The sequence below is a fragment of the Heptranchias perlo genome, chromosome 10 (assembly GCF_035084215.1).
Source record: "Heptranchias perlo isolate sHepPer1 chromosome 10, sHepPer1.hap1, whole genome shotgun sequence".
NCBI lineage: Eukaryota > Metazoa > Chordata > Chondrichthyes > Hexanchiformes > Hexanchidae > Heptranchias > Heptranchias perlo.
Genome location: NC_090334.1, coordinates 21,613,379 through 21,636,206, shown reverse-complemented (window position 1 = coordinate 21,636,206; position 22,828 = coordinate 21,613,379). Strand labels below are relative to the sequence as shown.

The window sequence follows — 22,828 nt, the reverse complement described above, 5'->3', positions numbered from 1 at the left end:
TAACAAAGAAATCTCCCTTCTCCATAATTTCACCGTTTGCATCCGTTGTTACACATTTTATATTGGGACAGGCGTGATGGACCAGCTGGTCTTTTCCTGCTCGTCAATTTTGTATGTTCGTAAGATGTGATATATTCTGTCTGAATATATTTTTGGTTATTTTTTTGGAAATGCATTTTCCAGGATGAAAAACATTATTTACAGAGGGGAACAATGTATACATCTAATGTCATATTTCTTAAACATAGCTTGTGTATAACATCATATATTTATAAATGCCTGAACTCACAACATGAACAGTGCTTTAAAATGCAATAGCTAAAATATTTAAGACTTGTGCAGTAGATTTTATTAGTGAATTGAATAATGAATACAGTGGAAAACTGCTGAATGTAGGAGACCCAAGTGAAGAATTTGAACTGTAGTTATGAGAGGTGAGACAGTGTCTCATTAAGAGATAAATCAATAGTTTGAACCTGAATTAAAAAATTGATTTGTGTTCTGTCATGAAGTAATTCATTTCATAATTGGCTTAACATTGGTCTTGATAAATTTATTGATCTGCAGAATACCTTTGCATTGAAACATTAGACTACCTTTGTAAAGTTATGTGTAAAGATAGTTAGAGATTAATATTTTATAGTTATTGAAGGGCTGTGTTAGAAAAATATTTTGATAGTTACTCACGAGATCACAAGTCATTATTCATCTAATAAGACGTACGACTATGCTATTGAGGGAGGAATTCCTGTGTGTGCTGTCTGTAATTAAATTGTGAACCTCTTCATTAAAAAGGTTTGATTTCATGTGACGATATCGATATCTCACACAACTTGCTGCCACCAGTGTGATTTTCATGGTTCAGTCTGTCTTTCTCTCTCTCTCTCATTCTCAGTCTGCCACAGGCTTAAATGATCAATTTGAACTTTGAACTGCCTGGAATAAATATGAATAGCTTATTGCTTCCTCTGACAGCCCCATTTCCAGGTTGAATGATCCACCGATGGGGGTTCTTTACAATTCCCAAACAAAGACTTCTCGCTTAATTAAGACATTATTGCTGTATTAAAGTCAAGGAAAAAGGCCACCTTCTGCAAACCAGATATGACAGAGCAAGACAGTCATCTTAGATGTTCACAGGCTTAGCTTTGAATTTATACAGCATAGTGTGTTGAAATATATTTACACGCAAAAGTAGTTCTGACTGTCTACCTATATACAGTAGCAATACCTTGGAATTTGTCACAAGATCATTACACATAATGCATAAAGAAAATCTTCCCTCGTTATCAATTTTAAATGAATTCCCATCAGACAAACCATATTTCTGTCATGGCGTACAGTTGATACAAACACATGCAATCTTGTCCATCAGTGTGATTTTTTTTTTGTATTTTTTGGCTCCCTCAGCTGTGGACAGCACTGAGTGAGGAAAAAAGTTTCACAGGAACCACTCCTCAATCTGTGCATCAATTTGGTTGACATTTAAAATGGAAATTTATATGTAACATATATCATCTTATTTCTAATAACTTACCTCGTGTGATTTAAACAGAAAATATGTTGAGTGGCCACATGATATAATTTATCTTCCACTTGTGACACTGAGCACAACTCACTTGCAACTTTGACTCATTTTGATTAGCCCACTCATGATTATGAGACGTTTTCTGCCTTTTCTTTGTATATCCTCTATATCTTTACTTACTCATTTGGTAATTAAATTGAATGAAATTGCCTTTTTTGCTTATTTTATGGAAAAAAAATCTAAAATTTTTAATGGTGGGATTCAGATGATATGAAGACTCAAGAGAAAATGGTTGATGTAAGCTCTTTGAACCCGACAGTTGTGCAATTGCCTTTAACACCATCTGGCTGTATTAAAAACAAACAAAAAAATCAGCTTTTAATAGTGTAACGTTTAAATAACTCTTTAAAATCTCTGTGGCATATGAGGGAATTCTTCCCCCATCCTCTGGAATTGTTCTGACAGTGCCAGTGTGCCTAGATTTAAATTATCTAAGTATATTGATTTTCTGCTGCTGATTGCCATCCAATTAAATCTTGTTCTTTAATTAAATATTGTGGGACTCTGGGTTGCCTTTAGAATTGGTGTTTGTGCTGATGCACGCAATGCAAATATAATTTTTCATTAGATATTTAAGTTTTGCACTTGTACCATTATTCGTAGCAAATACATGTCAACGCTAAAAGCAAGGTAGCTTAATGTTAATAATACTGAAGCCCACAAAGTTCGCCGGCATGCGGTTACTATAGTATTGTTGCCTTTTTGTGAGAACAGCCTCTGCTTTTTTGAATTTGAGCAGAAGCTTGAAAATCATACTTCAATTATATAGCATCAAGTGGTTGCTGCTGGTGTCATGATATTGGGGATGGTGTTCATTTTGTCTGATGGTCTTTCCCTGATGGCAGGAAGGGAAGCAACTAATGGACGAGAAGCCTGAGTTTAAGTCAATTGTCTCAGAGAAACTGGAAGAACTACATCGTCTATGGGACGTTTTGGATTCGACCACCAAGGACAAGGCACAGCGTCTATTCCATGCGAACCGGTCCGAGCTGTTTGCGCAGAGCTGTGTTGACTTAAACAAGTGGATGTCTAAGCTGGAGACACAGCTACATTCTGAAGACTTTGGAAAGGACCTGACTAGTGTCAATATCCTGCTGAAAAAACTACAGGTAATGAGGTTAACTCTGTTTCTCTCTCCACAGATGCTACCTGACCTGCTGAGTGTTTCCAGCATTTTCTGTTTTTATTTGAGGTAATGAGGAGGCTCAACTGGATGGTTTGTAAATGGAGATGAAATTGATGACAAGTGCACATTATTATCCACATAATACATGAGAAAGTCTGGAACAAAAACAGGCATTTGGCCCACTGAACTTTTTTCTTTCCAGACCAGGTGTACAGTTGGTATTGTCCCTCCTTAATTTTCTTAATGACCAATGTTTAGGAACTTTCTTCAAATCTAAACATTATTTTATAACTTGCAAAAGCAGAGTAATCTTCCAAGGTAAGAGGCAGGAATAAATGAGTTAGTTATATTTAGTCACTGAGCAAAAAAGCCAATGGATTTATATCTTATAAACATGCATGAGTTGTCTGCCAATGTACATACTTCAACAGTTAGCAAAAATTTAAATTTCTTGCCAGAAATAGAAACAGTTTTGTTGTTTAATTTGTGTAAGAGCTGTGTTACCCCGACCTATAAAAAAACACTGCTGCACAAAATTAATGTCAAATCCGCTACTTAAGTCATACTGTATATTTAGAGAAGAGGTGCACCAGTCATGAAAACAACGATAACAACAGCTTGCATTTAGAAAATACCTTTTAATGTAGTAAAACACCCCAAGGCCCTTCACAGGAGCGTTATCAAACAAAATTTGACACTGAGCCATTTAAGGAGGTATTAGGACAGGCTTGGTCAAAGAGGTAAGTTTTAAGGAGTATCTTAAAGGAGGAGAGAGAAGTAGAGAAGCGGAGAGGTTTAGGGAGGGAATTGCAAAGCTTAGGGCCTAGGCAGCTGAAGGCACAGCCGCTAATGGTGGAGTGATTTAAAATCGGGGATGCAGAAGAGGCCAGAATTGGAGGAGCGCAGAGATCCATGTGAAGGTCAGTCATTCATTCAACATAATTTTCCTGAAGGATCAAACAGATATCCCAGGGATGCAAAGTAAATTTTCTCCAGAATCTAGAAAAACACATGAAAATTTAAAACTCCATAAAATAATTATCCTCAAATAGAATGACAGGTGTGTTTTAAACTTAGTTTGCATTGCTTGGGTGGGCGTGGTCTGTATCTCAGTGAATTCAACTTGCATAAAAATGTTTTTATACCATTATGCAACTCAAATTATCCAATTTGAATAACAGAAAAACTGTCTTTAAAATGATAAAGGAATTTAATAAGGTAGATACGGAGAAACTATTTCCTCTGGTGGGGAAATCAAGAACAAGACAACATAATCTTGAAATGAAAGCTCGTCCATTTAAGAGTAAAATCAGAAAACACTTTTTCATACAAAAGGTAGTGGAAATCTGGAATTCCCTTCCCCAAAAAGCTATGGATGCTGAGTCAATTAAAATTTTCAAGACTGAGGTTGGTAGATTTTTGTTGGGTAATGGTATCAAAGGACATGGAGCAAAGGTGGGTAAATGGAGTTGAGTTGATGATCAGCCATGGTCTAATTGAATGGCAGAACTGGCTTGAGAGTCTGAATGTCCGACTTCTGTTCCTATGTTCTTTCCATGGATGAAGCACTCAATATCTGTTACTAGTTAAAACGCTTGGTAGTGTAGATAATAAATTCTCACACATAGCCAATTACTCTCCTTCTTATCACCTCAATGACATTGTCAGAATTCATTTCTGTTTCCTTTTGTGGATTTTTATTCCCTGAACCAGTTAACCACATTCCCAAATCCATGTAAACAAAGTCAATAGAGTAGAATATTAGCTTGCTATGTTGTGATTATTTGAATAGGTGGGCAGCCTAATATCCAAACTTGGTGGAACAGCACATTAGATAGTGGGCACAGGATTGATCAATAGTCAATCAGTGAAGAATCAGCAAATCGGTGAAGCTGGAGAATGCACAATGGGTGCTAGAGCAAATAGGCCACACCCTAATCATGAACATCATGTGCCTGCTTTCCCAATTAATATTAATAAAACAAACAAGACCCCCATAGAAGAGAGTGAGAAAGGATTGTTATTATTGGTCCAGAATTTCCTGAGGCCAGTCAACAAACGGCACCCGCCGTTAGTTAGACTTGCTCTTGCCCGTTTAATTTCCATGAGATCTTGCACTGGAAGTTGCTGGAATTGCGAAATAGCAATGGCGTGGTGCCCTCTACAGGGCATCTGGGATCTGTGTGAACAGGGCAAGCAACTGTGCATCTCCTTATATAATCAGATTGAAAGATTGTGAAATGAACAGCACAGTATCTGAACCAGGAAGTGTAAGTTACAATACTGAATTAAATGTCAAATCAGGTACAGAAAGAGAAATAAAGAGAGGGAAAGAAAGATTGGATTCAGAGAGAGAGAAAAAAGAGACACAAAAGATCGGTGATTGATTAAGGTCCAACAGCAGTTACTTTTACAAGTTGCTTTGGATTAGCTGTACAAAACGTTTCTGTTAGTCATAATGAATCCCAAAGGTGAAGCTTGATGATTTTGAAGATTTTGTTTAATGCATGTTCATGATGTATACAATAATGATCTGGTGTATGACTGGCCTTTCCCAAAAAAATTGCTGAAAAGTAATGCAAAGCAGAAATGGGATCAGTTGAAAACTGATTGGAGATCATTACATTTTTGTTTGTTTAGTGGCACCTACTAGTGGCACTCAACTTTTTTAAGTGATTGGCCAAAGTTGACTGGTGCCAGCTGATCTAAACATGTCATTTAGAATGTTACTTGCCACTTATCAGCCCAAGCCTGGATGTTGTCCAGGTCTTGCTGCATGCGGGCACGGACTGAGGGGTTGCGAGGTGCTGTCGAAGAAGCCTTGGTGAGTTGCTGCAGTGCATCCTGTGGATGGTGCACACTGCAACCACAGTGCGCCGGTGGTGAAGAGAGTGAATGTTTCGGGTGGTGCATGGGGTGCCTATCAAGCGGGCTGCTTTGTCCTGGATGGTGTCGAGCTTCTTGAGAAGGCACATGGGAACAACACCACCTGTACGTTCCCCTCCAAGTCACACACCATCCCGACTTGGAAATATATCGCCGTTCCTTCATCGTCGCTGGGTCAAAATCCTGGAACTCCCTTCTCACCTCTGGAATTCAGCTCTTTTGCCCATGTTTGGACCAAGGCTGCAATGAGGTCTGGAGCCGACTGGTCCTGGCAGAACACAAACTGAGCATTGGTGAGCAGGTGATTGGTGAGTAATTGCCGCTTGATAGCACTGTCGACGACACCTTCCATCACTTTGCTGATTGAGAGTAGACTGATGGGGCGGTAATTGGCTGGATTGGATATGTCCTGCTTTTTGTGGACAGGACATACCTGGGCAATTTTCCACATTGTCGGGTAGATGCCAGTGTTGTAGCTGTACTGGAACAGTTTGGCTAGAGGCGCGGCTAGTTCTGGAGCACAAGTCTTCAGCACTACAGCCGGGATGTTGTCGGGGCCCATAACCTTTGCAGAATCCAGTGCACTCAGCCGTTTCTTGATATCATGTGGAGTGAATCGAATTGGCTGAAGACTGGCTTCTGTGATGGTTGGGATATTGGGATATTGGAGGACTGCAGAGCTTTGATCTGATCCGTTGGTTGTGGAATCGCTGAGCTCTGTCTATAGCATGTTGCTTCTGCTGTTTAGCATGCATGTAGTCCAATGTAGTCCTGAGTTGTAGCTTCACCAGGTTGGCACCTCATTTTTAGGTACACCTGGTGCTGCTCCTGGCATGCTCTTCTGCACTCCTCATTGAACCAGGGTTGATCCCCTGGCTTATTGGTCATGGTAGAGTGAGGAATATGCTGGGCCATGAGGTTACAGATTGTACTGGAATACAATTCTGCTGCTGCTGATGGCCCACAGCGCCTCATGGATGCCCAGTTTTGAGCTGCTAGATCTGTTCTGAATCTATTCCATTTAGCACGGTGGTAGTGCCACACAACACGTTGGATGGTGTCCTCAGTGCGAAGACGGGACTTCATCTCCACGAGGACTGTGTGGTGGTCACTCCTACCAATACTGTCATGGATTGATGCATCTGCGACAGGTAGATTGATGAGGACGAGGTTAAGTAGGTTTTTCCCTGTGTTGCTCACCACCTGCCGCAGGCCCAGTCTGGCAGCTAAGTCCTTCAGCACTCGGCCAGTTCAGTCAGTAGTGGTGCTACCGAGCCACGCTTAGTGATGGACATTGAAGTCCCCCACCCAGAGTATATTCTGTGCCCTTGCTACCCTCAGTGCTTCCTCCAAGTGGTGCTCAATATTGAGGAGGACTGATTCATCAGTTGAGGGAGGACGGTAGGGTGGTAATCAGCAGGAGGTTTCCTTGCCCATGTTTGACCTGATGCCATGGGATCCAGAGTCAATGTTGAGGACTCCCAAGGCCACTCCCTTCTGACTGTATATCACTATACCACCACCTCTGGTGGGTTTGTCCTGCCGTTGGGACAGGACATACCCAGGGATGGTGATGGAAGAGTCTGGGATGTTGGCTGAAAGGTATGATTCTGTGAGTATCGCTATGTCAGGCTGTTGCTTGACTAGTCTGTGGGACAGTTCTCCCAATTTTGGCACAAGTCCCCAGATGTTAGTGAGGAGGACTTTGCAGGGTTAACTGGGCTTGGTTTGCATTTGTCATGTCCGGTGCCTAGTGGTCCTTCCGGTTTTATTCTTATTATGACTTTTTTTAGCGAGATTTTACAACTGAGTGGCTTGCATTTACAAATCAACCACATTGCTTTGGGTCTGGGGTCACATATAGGCCAGACTGGGTAAGGACAGCAGATTTCCTTCCCAAAAGGGCATTAGTAAACCAGATGGGTTTTTACGACAATCCGGTCGTATCATAGCCACCATTACTGATACTAGTTTTTTTAAATTCCAGATTTTATTTAATTAATTGAATTTAAATTCCCCAGCTGCTACGGCAGGATTTGAACTCATGACTTCGGATTATTAATCCAGGCCTCTGGATTACTAGTCCAGTAACATAATCACTATGCTACGGTGCCCTAGACCCTACTGTCCTGTTGGATACTTCATGACTTCTGTAGGTAACCACTCCAATCCTACAGTTATACATGATGTCAGTTATCAAGTTTATTCGTTTAATGTCAGAAACAGTTCAAAAATCATTTTCTCCAAAGTAAATTCATAAGTCAAGTTTGTTTCTCTGAAAACTCTTTGGCCCCAGTAGAAGTATTCTGCTGTCATCTTCGTTTTGCTGATCAATTGCCATTTCAGCACTCAGTTTGTCCTGTAAAATTATACAAGAGCTAAAGACTTTCAGATAAAGACCCTGACATGAAACTGACAGTGTACTGGGACATGTTACAAACCTGATGATCAACTTTGTGCTTGATGTGCTACTGATTCCTTAGTCAGTAGTCCTGGTGCAGTGCATTCTTATCTACCTTTTGTTCAAAGGGAAAATCTTGCAATGGAGAACTGGACATGCCTGAATAAATTGTTTTTATTGCGCACAGATGATGGAAAACCAAGTGGAGGTACGACATAAAGAGGTGGAGGGGCTTCTGTCTCAGACCAGAATTCCCTTCCAAGAGGGACAGATGGAGACAGATGGGAAAGAAAAGGATATACAGAGTAGATTCTTACAGCTAATGGGTCCTCTGCAGGAACGGCGCCAAAATCTCCTCACATCAAAGATGGGTTACCAGTTTTACCGCGATCTGGAAGATGAGATTGTAAGAAGAGATGCTTCCATTTTTCACATTAATTAAAATAGTAAATTGTACAGATATCAACAACTCTGTTTTGTGAGAATTTACACTGTTTCATGTTCTCTTTTAGCTTTGGGTGCAGGAACGAATGCCCTTGGCTACATCCACAGATAACGGCCACAACCTTCAGACAGTACAGCTCTTAATGAAGAAGAATAAGGTAGATAATCTTAGTGGAAACTTTGCATCGAGTGTTTCATAAAACTATTAGAAACAGGAGCAGGAGTGGGCTATAAGGCCCCTTGAGCCTGCTCCGCCATTCAATAAGATCATGGCTGATGATCTACCTCAACCCCACTTCCCTGCCCTGTCTCCATATCCCTTGATTCCCTTAGTGTCCAAAAATCTACTGCTTCAGTGCAATTCTGTACTTGTGAAATTTTGAACAAAAACATTTTTTTACTGTCACTGGTTTTTGTACTGTTGAAATCTATTTTAACCCATATATATCTTACCAGAGTTTTTTTTTGCCAAAGCATAAGCACTGGACTGCACAGACCTAAGGCTTACCCCGTTGTATTTTATCACTGAGTGTGAGCTGCTACATTGCACACATTATAATAGATGTCTGATACCCAACTACTGGTGTGGAATCAGCATGCAGAGGACCTCCAATCTTACCAGTTTTCAACCTTATCCATTGTTCGTCTCTTGGTCCAAGTGAAATGAATGTTGACTCTGCTTTAGGGCATTTTTCCCTTCAGAAATTGGCTATAAGTGTGTAGTAAAGCACTCAACCTTTGTCTTGTACCATAATACCATATCTCTCATTCTTGAAGATTTCGGACAAATTTGTTTTTGTGTCTGTTAAAATAACAATTAATCTTTCATCAGTGACAAGCTTCACAAATATTATCATTATTCTTTCACTCCAACAGAATGCTTCATAACATGGTATGTTTGTGAGCTTTTTGGCTTTCTCACTGCTGGAAGAATAAGAGTAATGCATGGTTATTAATTCATGGTTACCAATACAAACAAAACTCTCAAGATTATGTGATAAACCCCTTATTGTTGCAGCCATCAGCCTTTCTTTTGTTTCTACAGACTCTTCAGAAGGAGATCCAAGGGCATCAGCCACGCATTGATGATGTGTTGGAAAGAGGAGAAAAGATGATTGGGGAACAAAGTCCTGACTCGGGTGCTATTGAGGAGCAATTGAAAGATTTAGAGGGATTGTGGGACAAACTACAGGAAGAAACAGAGAAAAGACAAAAGCGTCTGGAGGGAGCAAATGAAGCCCAACTATATTATTTGGATGCTGCAGAAGCTGAAGTTTGGATGAGCGAACAGGAACTGTACATGATCGCTGATGAGAAAGCCAAGGTACATACTTAATTTTAGGCATACCATTTTAATGTTATGGGCTAAAAATTGGGTCAGCCTCTTTGTAGGGGAGTTAACATTTTCACTTCCCCAGTGGCTAAGAAGGTCCTGGGCTCGATCCTTAGTCTGCAATGAGTTCACAGACATTCTTGAAAAGTGGCACAAAACATTCACGAGACCTGCAGCTGGCCTCAAAGCTAGCTGGCAGTCAACTGATTGAGGCAAGCACTGTTCCTCACTTACCTGCTGCTCCCGAAGCTGCTGCTGCAATGTTTAACCGTCTCTATAAAGACTTCTCTCTAATTTCCATGCAGCCCAGCACATTACTCCCATTTTAAAAGGGACTTACACCAGTCACGAACCAAATGGATATGCAAATGAGCTTATCCAATTAACTCTAATTGTAACATACAAAAAGACGGACAGGAAAAGACCAGCTGTTCCATCAAGCCTGTCCCAAATAGTCATGATGTAACTCAGCATCCTAAATTCCCATTGTACTTTCCCTCATGTAGTCATGTAATCTCCTGGGAGAGGCAAAAAACAAAGTCTCTTGTAATAACCAAGGGCTTTTCAACTAGGGATCATTCTCGTCACCTTCCTTTGAACCTTTTCCAGGTCCTCTATATTGCCGACCATGTGAGGGGATCAAAACTATACACAGTATTCCAGATAAGGCCTAACTAATGTGTTGTACGAGGACAATATAGTTCTTTTAGTGTGTCTAATACCATCAGCAGGCGCAATTTTTTTTCTATCGGCATAAAGGTGGTTCAGTTCATCGAGGGGGGATTCTCCCCCAGTACCTCGGGTTAGTTTCAGCTTAACACTGTGTATGCAGGTTTGGTGCAACAGAAAGACAGGCCTAGGGCACACATTCAGTGCTCCCAGTATTGGGTGACTTTTTTTCTTGCTGATGAGCGTGGGTATATGATTTGCTTGACATTGCTTTGTCACTAATTCATCCAAAGATCTCAGTGAGCAACTGGCAGACAGTCTCAAAAAAATGAAGCACTTGTGAACATCTGAGTACCAAGGTTAAAGGTTACTGAGAAAGCTGTAAAATGATTTAACATCCTTTTTTGGAAATAGAAGGTCCCCCTCAAAATTCAGTATTGGGTGCTGTTCCTTACTTGCCCCATTAAATGCACATTAAATCCCCAACTCCCAACAGTAACATGATTTCATGGTTTAAGGCTTAAATGAGTCTTGTACTTAAAGTATTTGTATTTAAAGTCAATATTTAATTTGGTTTTGCTGTAATCTACAGAGTACATTTCGATCTGATAAATTGTTAGTTTTAGTTCATAAAATGTAAGATTAAATGAGAGAAATGAAAAACCTTTTATATTCCCTGGCAGTTTACTTGGATCTCTACATCCTCTTCCAACCAGGAAGTAGGATGTTCTTGCTCATAGATTCCACTATGAATATTGTCCTTGGAATGAGAGAAGAATCTAAATGGAAGAAGTTGGCCCTGTGATGGAGTACTGCATTTTCATGAGGCACTCCATCCAATAGCCCAGCCAGGAAGTGGGTGTGTGTGATGCGTGTTTTTTAAACCCATATGGGCCATAATATCAGGTTGCATACTGAGTTATTTCTGTATCTATATTTGATACGCTCACTATCTGTGCTTTATTTGGCTCAACTATAAATTGTTATTAAGTCAGAAGAATTTGAAGGGACTTTGACTGATATATAGCGTTCTGAATGTGCTTGTCCAAGATATCAATCTCCAAGGTATGTGCACTTACCAACTTTGATCTGGTTTTTCTAGGATGAAGCTGGTGCAACTTCAATGTTAAAGAAGCACCTGACCCTGCAGCAGGCTGTATTGGATTACGGGAAGACTATCCAAGAGCTCGCAGACAGGGCCCAGAAACTTCTTGCTGAAGAGCACCCTGAGGGGTTAGTAGCAATACTGTGGTAGTCTTGGACCTTCAGAAACTCTACCAAAAAAATTAATTAATGATGCTAATTAGAGGCAGTTTTATGTCAAAATAGCACTAATTAGAAGTTAGATTTTCTTCTATTAATGTTAAAGTACATGGGTTAAAGGAGATTGAATTTGTTTTTAGTAAAAGGAACAAAATCAATAAAACCCATGTGTGATGCACTCTCTGATGAACCTAAGCTTTTGGGAGGATGTAGCAACTCACCATCACAAGCTGCATTCTCCAAAATTTGGTAAAAATAAATACTGGAGTTAGCGGGAAAGGCTAACTCTGAGGGATGGTGATCAGGATTTATTTTTAAAAGAAAGTCAGTTCTGCATATTCCAATTTTGTTATTTGACATTAGCAGATCTCCTGTGGCATTGTCTGGGGTCTGGAGCATATCTGTCTTCAACATTTCAGGGACATTAGTGATCTTTAGCTGCTAATCTGGCCCATCCCTGTAAGGTCACTGCTCTAAATGGGTAAATCCAGGTAATTGTAGCTATTTATGAACAGTTATAGTCAATCAGAGGGCAGTAGTATCCACGTGTAAATTTCGAGCTCCAAGTCCATGACTGGCTTTCTTTCTCTTTTGATATTTTGCATCTGGCAAAGTGTGACACCTGGGATGCAAGATGTCTAATATTTGAATTGATATATAGATTCACAAGAAGACTCTGTTTTAATATCTGTAATGAGCCTTTTCCAGTAACAGTAATTATAGATGGTGCCAGTGAGGCATATAAAATAACACCATCTGACTTTCATTGGTGAGAATATTCTTAACTCAATCAACAGAACACTGGTTTCCTCTGAAACCTGAGGTTCCAGTGTGCTCATTTCTGCAAAAAGCACACAATTAAACCTACTTACTTTATTTCCTCCTCTTCAGATATCGGCCAGGCTGTAATTGTGTTCTGGTCAAACATGTGGGTAATGATGCCTTTGAACTTGCACTTGAAAGGCATGGTTGATTCATCTTGTTTGTTTTTTCACCCATCCCTCCATGATATTACTATGCCTGCCATTGATTGCATACCTGCGATCCCTGAATTCATCACATAGAGAATTGGTGACAAAAGCATAATCATAGAAACAGGAGTAGCCCATTTGGCATGTCGAGCCAGGCCCACTATTTTTAGTAGCTATAAAAGCTCTATCTTTTTAATCCCATTTGCCTGCTTTTTCTCCCATACCTTAATACTTCTCATACTTCCCAAGTAAGTATCTATCCCCCTTTTAATTGCTTCAATTGACTTTGCATCTATGGTCCTTCAGGGCAGTATGTTCCACAATCTCACAACCCATGTGTGAAGACATCTTTCTTAGATTAATTTTTAACTGGTTCAGCTAAACTTTTAAGAATATGTCCCCTCGATCTGGAATTCGCTACTAGAGGGAAGCGTCATTCCTTATCTATCTTGTTAATTCCTTCCATTCCTCTGTCAATAACCCTTTAAGCTCCACGTCTCTGGGAAATATAACCCAATTTTATCGAATGTCCCCTTATTCCAGGTGTCATCCTGATGAACTGTCACTAGACTGTCTCCAAGGTTAAAGATAGGGTGCCCAAAACTGGAAACAATATTCAAAGGCTCTTAAAAATTGCATTTATACTTACTTCCCTTTATATTATAAAACTCTTGCGATATAGGTCAGCATCATTACCTATTTTGGTCACCCTTTGTACCTGTGAGCTAGCTTTTAATGTACCTGGACCCTTAAAGCCCTTTGTTCATTTACCCCCCCTCCCCTCAACTGCTTCCCCCTTTAAATGATATTGTTGTTTGCCTTTTTGATGTCCAAAGTGTACTATCTAACACTTGGTTATATTAGACTGCATCTGCCATCACTCTGCCTATTTTCTTAATCTTTCTATGCCCTTTTGCAATTATCTGTTTTATTTTCACAGTTCGTTAAATCTTCTAGTTTAGGTATCATCTGAAAATGTCGATGTACTTCCCTATTCCCAAAGTGAGGTCCCATGTACCCCTCTAGTGAAAAGCTGGGGACCTAACACCAATCCTAGGGGACACCAGTTGTCACTGCCCACCAATCTAAGAATGATAAGTGATCTCACTTTCTTTCTTCTACCTATCCATGTCACATAACCATCTCCAGTTCCATGCACCTCAGTTTTAATTAGCAATCTCCTATTTTCTTACGGAACCCTATCCTTCTGAAAATCCATGTATATGCCATCCATCGATATTCTTGCATGCATTCAATAGATCTATTCACTTTCCTGTTTTTTTTTGCTGTTTCTCTCTCAATCTATATGCAGGTGCAAATCTCCCATAGTTGAATTTTTCTGAGGTCTCCCTAATCACTGTTAAATCATCACAGTAAGGAGACCAACAAAATAGTCTCATCTGTATCCTACATCATTTCCTGCTTGCTAGTTTTACCCATGGTGATTACATCTGCTGATTTAAATCGATCCTTTCTAGCACCATATGGTCTTTTTATTAATATAGTCACTCCCTCCATCCTATTTTTCAGATCCTTTCTGAAAAAAAATCCCAGATCCTGGTATATATGGCTCCTAATCCTGCCATGCTACACGTCATACTTGGATATGTGCTTCTTATTTATTTATGTGCCTCTTATTTATTTGCAATACCCCTAGCATTGGTATAACGACAACTTGTTTGGTAGATTTATTTCCCACCCCCTTACGTTTGTTAATTTGCCATCTTGCTAACTCTCCACCTCCTCTACCTGAACCTTGTTCTCTTGCCCTCCCTTTATACTATCTATTTAAAAATTTTGATTAGCCCCTCCCATTGCCTTGCTGGCTGATATCCTTCCCAAATATTCTAGTTTGCTTTTCCCAAGGATATTGGTGCAGGTTGAGCTTAGGTGTACAGCTTCCCCCTGCACCAAAATTGATTCAGTGCTATCAACTAAAATCTTCCATTCCAAACCATCTCTGAAGCTCTGTCTTGAAGGACAAGAGCAGCAGGCACATGGGAACAACACCACCTGCACGTTCCCCTCCAAGTCACACACCATCCCGACTTGGAAATATATCGCCGTTCCTTCATTGTCGCTGGGTCAAAATCCTGGAACTCCCTTCCGAACAGCACTGTGGGAGAACCGTCACCACACGGACTGCAGCGGTTCAAGAAGGCGGCTCACCACCACCTTCTCAAGGGCAATTAGGGATGGGCAATAAATGCTGGCCTTGCCAGCGACGCCCACATCCCATGAACGAATAAAAAAAAAAGTGTCTAATTTTCTTCTCTCTAACTGGCCTAGCACACGGCACCAGGAATAATCCTAAAATTACTACCATTGAGATCTTGTTCTTTAGTCTAGTATTTAACTCCACAAACCCCCTTTGCAAAGCCTCGACTGTACTCTTTCCCATGTCATTGGTTCTAATGTGAACAATGATTTCTGGCAGTTCTGCCTCCCTTTCCAGAAGTTTATCTATCTGTTCTAAGTTTCTTACCCTGATGCCTGGGACACAACATACCATTGAGGACCCCAGGCAAAAAAAGCTGTCGATTCCTCTAATCATAAAGTCATCCCCAGCTACCACTTGCCTGTTCTTATACATATCTTCACTTCTTTCCCTCTGAGCAAGCACTTATTCAATGTGCCATGGTGTAGTTTATAATTATCCTCCCCTGTTTCACAAGCAATTAGCATTTTTAGACAATTTCAGATTCACACGGGAACTCTGTACCTGATCTACTTCTCTGCTGCTCCCTCCTCAATTTTTCACCTGTTTCCCCTTCCGAGCTTCACTATTTCTTTCAATCTGTGGGGTGACCATCTTCTGTATATTCCAGAAACCCTTCCTCCTCGTGTAATTTACTGAGTGTCTCCAGCTGTTGGTCATGTCCATTCATTTTGAGCAAGTTCATTTGGAAACATTTTTTCCAATTGTGGTCATTCTGGACATTCTCAACTTCAAGGAACACCCACATCATCATGCACGCTCCACATGCTGCAGGCCTTGCCTATCCTGCCATACTAATTACTCAGGAGCTGACGATTAACTCTTATATAATCTAGTCTGTTGCAGCCATTCCAATTCTCACTCCCCACCTAACTCTTCGTAAAGACTAAACTTCCTCTTTAGCTCAACTGCACTCTGTTGCTCCACACTCAGAAAGCTCGCTTCCTTTGCATCCTCCAGTCTGTGATGCAGGGTGTTTACATACCAATGTGTTGTGCCACCATTTGAATATATTTTTGGAATCAACTGATACCTGACAGTCTGATTGATTTACAGTGAGCAGATCATTAGGCGCCAGGGACAGGTGGACAAACTGTACGCAGGACTCAAAGATCTAGCAAATGAGCGTAAGAAAAAATTGGAGGATATGTACCACCTCTTCCAGCTGAACCGTGAGGTGGTGGATCTGGAGCAGTGGATTGCAGAAAGGGACCTTGCAGCATCTTCACAGGAACTAGGACAAGACTATGATCAAGTTACAGTGAGCATTTATCTGTTGAATAAAATATTAGCAGCATTTAAAAGTGCAATCATAATAAAATCTTACAGACGGTAACTTGCTTTTCAAACAGTTTTCTTTTTTGTGTCTCTTTCTGCTGCAGTTTTTAAGATGTGTTTGATTTTCTTTTAGTTTCTTTTCTAAGTTCTGCTTTGTGAGTGCACAAGTTGGGTCAGTGTTGAGATCAGGACACCACTGCAGAGAACAAGAATGAAAGGAGAGGATGGAGAAGGGGGGTGGGGGAAGAAGAAAAAGTTTGTGAAGAAATGGCGCAGCCACTACTTACAAAACAGTTAATCAAAACTAAACTTGAAAGATAATCTTCACGAATCTGTGCATAAATCTCAATATAAAAAAACTCTAATGAAATGAGCAACCTTTGTGGTTACCAGAAGATTCTAATTATAAAATCTTCAATATATTTTCTCAACTTGTACAGAATACAATCTTCCAGATCAGATAGGTTAAAGAGAATCATGTTTTATTTAATAAGCAGTTACAAAACAACTGCAATTCACCAATGTTTTGCTTTTCACTTGCAGTTGCTGAGAGAAAAATTCCGTGAGTTCGCCCGGGAGACGGGGACAATTGGTCAGGAAAGAGTGGACAATGTGAATGTGCTGATAGATGACCTCATTGACTCAGGTCATTCAGAAGCGGCTGACATTGCAGAATGGAAGGACAGCTTGAACGAGGCCTGGGCTGACCTGTTAGAACTGATAGATACTCGCACACAGCTGCTGGCTGCCTCCTACGAACTCCACAAATACTTCTATGATGGCAAAGAGCTCCTGAGCCTGATCCAGGAAAAGCACAAGGAGTTGCCAGAGGAGCTGGGCCGTGATGCAAACACAGCAGAGTCTTTCCACAGAATGCACAACACATTTGAACGCGATATTCATTCCCTTGGAATACAGGTACAGTAAAATGTCACTAAGGTATGGTGGAAATGGAGTTTTTAGTACAAGCAAATAATAACATAACTACAACATACAAATGCAAATTAGATAAATTTCTTGCAGAAAGTAATATTTTGGGATGCAGTATATGAGTAATTTGAGACGACATATGGTAAGTGTAACATGCTTGGAGGAACAAGTGACTTTGGATCTATGGTTCCCAAAGCTTTCTACCATTTTGGGTTTGCTCACCTCATGTCTGGGTCTGTTGTAGACTAATTGACGGTGATTGATTGCCATGATTAGTCAACAACTCCATTATTATTTAACCATGCAACTACCAGGATGGTAGAAGACGAACTAGATGGATCTTGTTGTTTTCTCGTTTAGCAATTCTGATGTATTGTGACATCATACTAAAGCCTTGTACACAAGGTGGTGAAAAATTCCACATACTGATGTATAGTTGTACCCCCAGATTCAGAAAATTGCACAAAGATGCAACATATGCGCTGATTTTATTTCTATGGTAATTCTTTGTGCTTTTTTATGATGACTTATCTGTGTTAATTTAAAATTTAAAGATAGCTTCCTAAAGTTTTAGTTCTTGTTTTGATTCATTGCTTAAGCTCTGTTAATTTGTAATTTGTAGACTGGTTGTAGAACTGCAAAATACCCTTTTATTGTACCCTCCTGCGAATTATATGGCACCTCACTAATATTTCAAAGTCTTCATTCAATGTCATTTCAATGACATTTAATTTTCCATGACACTGAGGCTATAGTGTATATTTTAAAGTGAGTGGAGCGATCTTAAACAGCATCTGGCCAGAATTCAGGCAATTACAATTGAGCACTTAATTACAGATAGAAGACACAGGGTAAACAAAATGTAAAGCATTGATACATCCTTGTTTGTCCTGCATGGATAAGGAATTGGATCTTCTCGTTAACAGGTTCAGCAGTTCCAGGATGATGCAGGTACTTTGCAGACAGCATATGCAGGGGATAAAGCTGCAGCCATTCAGAAGCAAGAGCAGGAGGTGGTTGAGGCCTGGAAGGCACTTCTGGATGCTTGTGATGGTCGGCGTACCCAGTTAATTGATACCGCTGATAAATTCCGCTTCTTCAGTATGGTCCGAGATTTGATGTCCTGGATGTTGAGCATTATTAGACAGATTGAAACAGAAGAGAAGCCACGGTAATTAAGAATTTTTTTCATTCATTCTGGGGATATCGGCGCGCTAACAAGGCCAGGATTTATTGCCCATCCCTAGTTGCCCTTGAGAAGGTGGCAGTTAACCTTCTTGAGCCACTGCAGTCCGTGTGGTAAAGGTTCTCCCACAGTGCTGTTGGGCAGGGAGTTCCAGGATTTTGAACCAGCGACCATGAAGGAATGGCGCTATATGTCCAAGTTGTGACGTGTGTGACTTGGAAGGGAACGTGAAGGTGGTATTGTTCCCATGCACCTGCTGCTCTTGTCCTTCTAGATGGTGGAGGTCCCGGGTTTGGGAGGTGCTGTTGAAGAAGCCTTGGCGTTTTAAAGTTTAGAGCAATGTTGTTTGCACTACAGGAAAGAATTATAACTGCAGAACATACAGCACTGACTCTTCAGCAGCTTGTGCTCTGGTATGTCCATTTAAAGTTTTGTTATTCATTTTTAGTGCAAATTAATTGTTCATTTATTAGTTTGCAACACTTTCATAAGGAAGAACTATTTTTAATATCCAATTGTGATTGATTTTCATGATTGGGAAGTAAATTGAAACAATTGTTTGCCAAATTTTATTTTCTTCCCTCCACGGTGTTTTTTGGCCCCAGTACACTGAACTGAATTGATCTAAACACTGATTCCTAATTCAAACTATCTCCGAACTCTCTTAGCAAGATAATGCGCAGTCTTTCAGTGCTGTCTTCTGCTTGTCAGTAGTCGAAATCCACTCTGGACTGAGAGTGTGGATCACCTGGAAAGCAAAAAAGCAAAGGTGGAGGTGCATCTGTAGCCTTCTTGATGCCTGATTTTGTAAATGGATACTAGCAACCCTCTGCATCAGAACCACTCTCTTGATTGTCTATAATTTGGGAATAAAAAGTTTGAATGTGACTCCAAATCCTTTCAAAAAAACATTAATAGAACTGGGATAAATGATCTCCACAAATAGCATATTTATTTGCACGTTGCATCTGTGGGCTTCAAGTCATCTGTTGTGGATGGATGCTTTACAGTGCCATATTTTTCTCTGGCCAAATAGGTGACTTTGATACACTGCACAAGGGTGTTCCAGTTGCACTTTGTGACCTTAAAAGACTAGACTGATCTGATCAGCAGTGCTCTGCAGGAATCATATTGCAGTCTCCATCGGATAATCTTATGCAGAATAACCAATCACTTGCAGTGTCAGATCACCTCAATCACCAAACACCTTCTGCTCATCTGGAAAACATTCGACTGCTGTTCTTTGGCCAGTTTGCAGAAGGTGACATGACATTAAATCAGTGGAAAATTATAGTTTGTCTGTAATTTTAAATGACAGCAGTTACATCACTTCAGCTCTTTTGCTCTTGATCTGGAAATGGTGCCTGTGCCGGCTCTTTGAAAGAGCTATCCAATTAGTCCCACTGAACTGCGCTTTCCCCCTTGCCCTGCAATATTCTTAGTTTTAATTATTTTTTAAAAAGAACTTACATTCAAGAGATGGCAATTGATTTTGTCTGATCAGTCTGTTAATTCTGAAAATCTTTCTTTAATTAGATAAATCCTATCCCTGAGGAGTTGCATGACAGCTCTTACTGCTGTGCATCACGTCAGATTTGATTTGATTTTTCAGTGTTATTTTCTGTTTTTCCATATTTCTTCCTTTGGCTTATTTTGAGTCCTCCCTTACCATGTTTATACTACCTGAAAGAACCGGTGGACAATTTGCTCTCGTGGCTCTATACTTGACCACAAGGAGGAGCTCGAGTGGTTCTGGGTGATTCTCCCGATGATATGCTTCATTCTCTGGAAAAGGACGTGCTTCCTCCAAGGCTCCCCCAGTAGCATTGAGATTGGGAACTCACTGGGGAACTGCAGTTGTGAGCCCACATCCTTGGCACTGCGTCACTACTCCCAATTGTCAGATACGATCTTTGAATTGTTTTACAGGACTCGATGACAAAAATTGAATTTGAGTTGGTGAAAATAGTCAATAACAATAAATATAATTTCCAACAGATGATGTCTGTAGTCAGTAGCCCCAATTTTGCATGGTCTCGTGGACAGTGGGTGCAGGTCAGAAAATTGGGTACATAACCTTCCGGGGCAGCCAGATTTTTGGCAGATGATTTAGGGGAGAATAACGAACCTGTACAACCAGGTACAGCCTCATTCTAATATTTAAATCACATGAAAGAAATCCGTCACTGAATTTCAATCCTTCAGGCGCAGTTCCACACATAATGCGAGCCTTGCCTATAAAAAGTAGGTGACCTGGCAAGCTCAAGTAGGTTTCTTAAAGGCAAATGGATGTTTCTGTTCCAGGTGAAGTTTTTATTCATTTTTTAAAATTACCTCACTGCATTTTGCACCATACATTGGTTGGTTTTGGGTTTCTAAGGAGTACTCCATATTTTTCACTGCCAGTACTTCTCTTCATTATCCTTGATTGCTGCTGGCATTTAAATTGTACCATGTAAAGAGCTGAAGATGGGTATTCCATTAGCATTTCTGAATGCGATGCAAAATTGAGATGAAGAAGAGAAATTCGTCAGTTGCCAACAAATACAGGTGCCATGTGCCCTGAGGCATTTTGGCCACACCCATCACTACCACAGAACCTGAATTAGTAGAGCCCTCTACACATACCTGGCCATGTCAGAAGAGGCTTCTCTTCACCACCTCCACTTCTCAAGATAGGCTGTGACTGTGTTGTGCCATCTGGCGCACAATGACCTACCACCAACATCTGGCTCATGTGCGGCTCCTCCTGTATAAGTGAATGTTGCCACAGCTCGATGCTTTCTTGCTGCTGGATCCTTTCAACAGTGGACCCAGAGTCAGAGGAGTGAAGGGTGCCTGCTGGGGCATATGGTTGGAGGAGATCAGGTAGGCAGTGGCAAAGCTGTAAACAAAAGTAATAACATTTTTCACACTTTTTGCTCATTAATTTTTAAAGCTCTTGCTTTACAAACTATTCAAGGTGATAGGTGCAATTGAGGATGGATTATATAGATAGATTGCTCTTTATTTCATGTCAACACTGAGATTTTCCAAGTCACATGAATGTGTTACCCAGCACACCAGTAAAAAGTAACATGTTCTTACTAATAATGCAGTAACCACTTTAAATATTTCATAGAGAACGATACATGCCTGGAAGAGATCACCAGGCATAAACCACGAGGGCAAATCTCATCTGATCCTTGAGCTGAGATTCCAGCCTTGAAATAATTTCCCCGGTGGCTATTACTTCACATGATACATGCTTCTAAGTTCTTGAGGCCACTTTTTAAAGTATCAAGCTTTAACTCCAGTGGCCTGCCCACTCAGTATCAATGACACCCGAGGATGTGTGCTGATGGATTAACGATTGAGATTCACTTCAAGTTTTTTGAGCCAATTGCTGGCAAATAATAGTTTATATATAAATATACCAGCCCTGAATTTCCACTTTGGGCGCAATCGGCAATTGCGCTAAAATTGCCCCAGAAAATTGTGATGGCTGGGTTTTATTGCGAGTTTCCACTAAGATGCATTTACATAATCACAAAAGTGAAATCTATGAATCAGCGCAATCCGGCAGCTTAATAGAGTGTAATCGTTTATTTTTGCAATAAAAAATATTCATTGATGGTTTTAAGATGTATTTAAGAGTGGTGACCTGGTGCAGTTTTATTAATACAGCTGAAAATGATTTATCACAAACAATAATCATTTTTAATAAGAGTGTCTAGTCCTCCATCTGTGAGTAAACTGATCTTAAATCACTGAAAATGACTTTAAAAAATTATACTGAACCATTTACTACTTTCATTGGTTGTTTCTTAGTAAATTAAATATTTTTTAATATTTAAAAATGTTTAAAACGTGCCGACTAGTGCCTGTGCACCTAAGACAACGAGCTTAGTTTTAAGACCCTCCTTGAATGGCCGCAGGTGGGCACAAGCAGTGGAAACTCGCCATTCTCGTTATTTCATTCAGGGGCATGGCCAGTTTTGTGGGCGGGGCCAGCTTCAGCTCGATTTTTTTTTTGAGCCAGCGCAATAGATCGCGGAAACTCGAATTTGAGTTTCTGCAATCTTTTGCGCTGATTTGGCCGGACTGTGCTGAAAAAGCCAGGGCCACCATTTCATTTGTTTTTCAAATATAAACATAATTTTCCAGTGTCTGATGTACAGTAAAACCATTGGTTCATGCAGTTGAGTCAGTTATATACCAAAGACCACTTGAGCAACACTTCCTTTCTTTCTAAATTAAACATTATGTTCATTTGTTATGTTTAATAATAGGGATGTCTCTTCTGTGGAGCTACTGATGAAGTACCACAAGGGAATCAAAGCAGAGATTGATGCCAGGCACAGAAATTTCACTTCCTGCATGGACCTGGGCAAGACAATGTTAGCCCGCAAACATCAAGCTTCTGAGGAGGTGAGGATGGGCAGGATATTGGCATGGTTCATAAACATACCTTTCTTGTTTTGGTGCACTGTGGTTTGACTTCTAGCAGTGAGCCTTTTGAAGCTGAATGAAATGATTCACATTGTATAACTCAG

The 22,828-nt window shown here is 40.4% G+C and overlaps 1 protein-coding gene across 4 annotated transcripts in view; it reads left to right on the top strand.

Annotated features, from left to right (window-relative positions):
• Positions 1 to 22,828, top strand: part of LOC137326330 (spectrin beta chain, non-erythrocytic 1-like) — a 269,969-nt gene that overhangs the window by 187,356 nt on the left and 59,785 nt on the right. For all 4 annotated transcript variants that reach the window (XM_067991316.1, XM_067991314.1, XM_067991315.1 and 1 more), the window contains 9 exons: positions 2,434 to 2,697; positions 8,189 to 8,407; positions 8,514 to 8,603; positions 9,491 to 9,769; positions 11,550 to 11,680; positions 15,956 to 16,160; positions 16,721 to 17,095; positions 18,034 to 18,278; positions 22,565 to 22,703. In XM_067991316.1, coding sequence (XP_067847417.1) covers positions 2,434 to 2,697; positions 8,189 to 8,407; positions 8,514 to 8,603; positions 9,491 to 9,769; positions 11,550 to 11,680; positions 15,956 to 16,160; positions 16,721 to 17,095; positions 18,034 to 18,278; positions 22,565 to 22,703 — 1,947 coding nt within the window. The remainder of the gene's footprint in view (positions 1 to 2,433; positions 2,698 to 8,188; positions 8,408 to 8,513; positions 8,604 to 9,490; positions 9,770 to 11,549; positions 11,681 to 15,955; positions 16,161 to 16,720; positions 17,096 to 18,033; positions 18,279 to 22,564; positions 22,704 to 22,828) is intronic.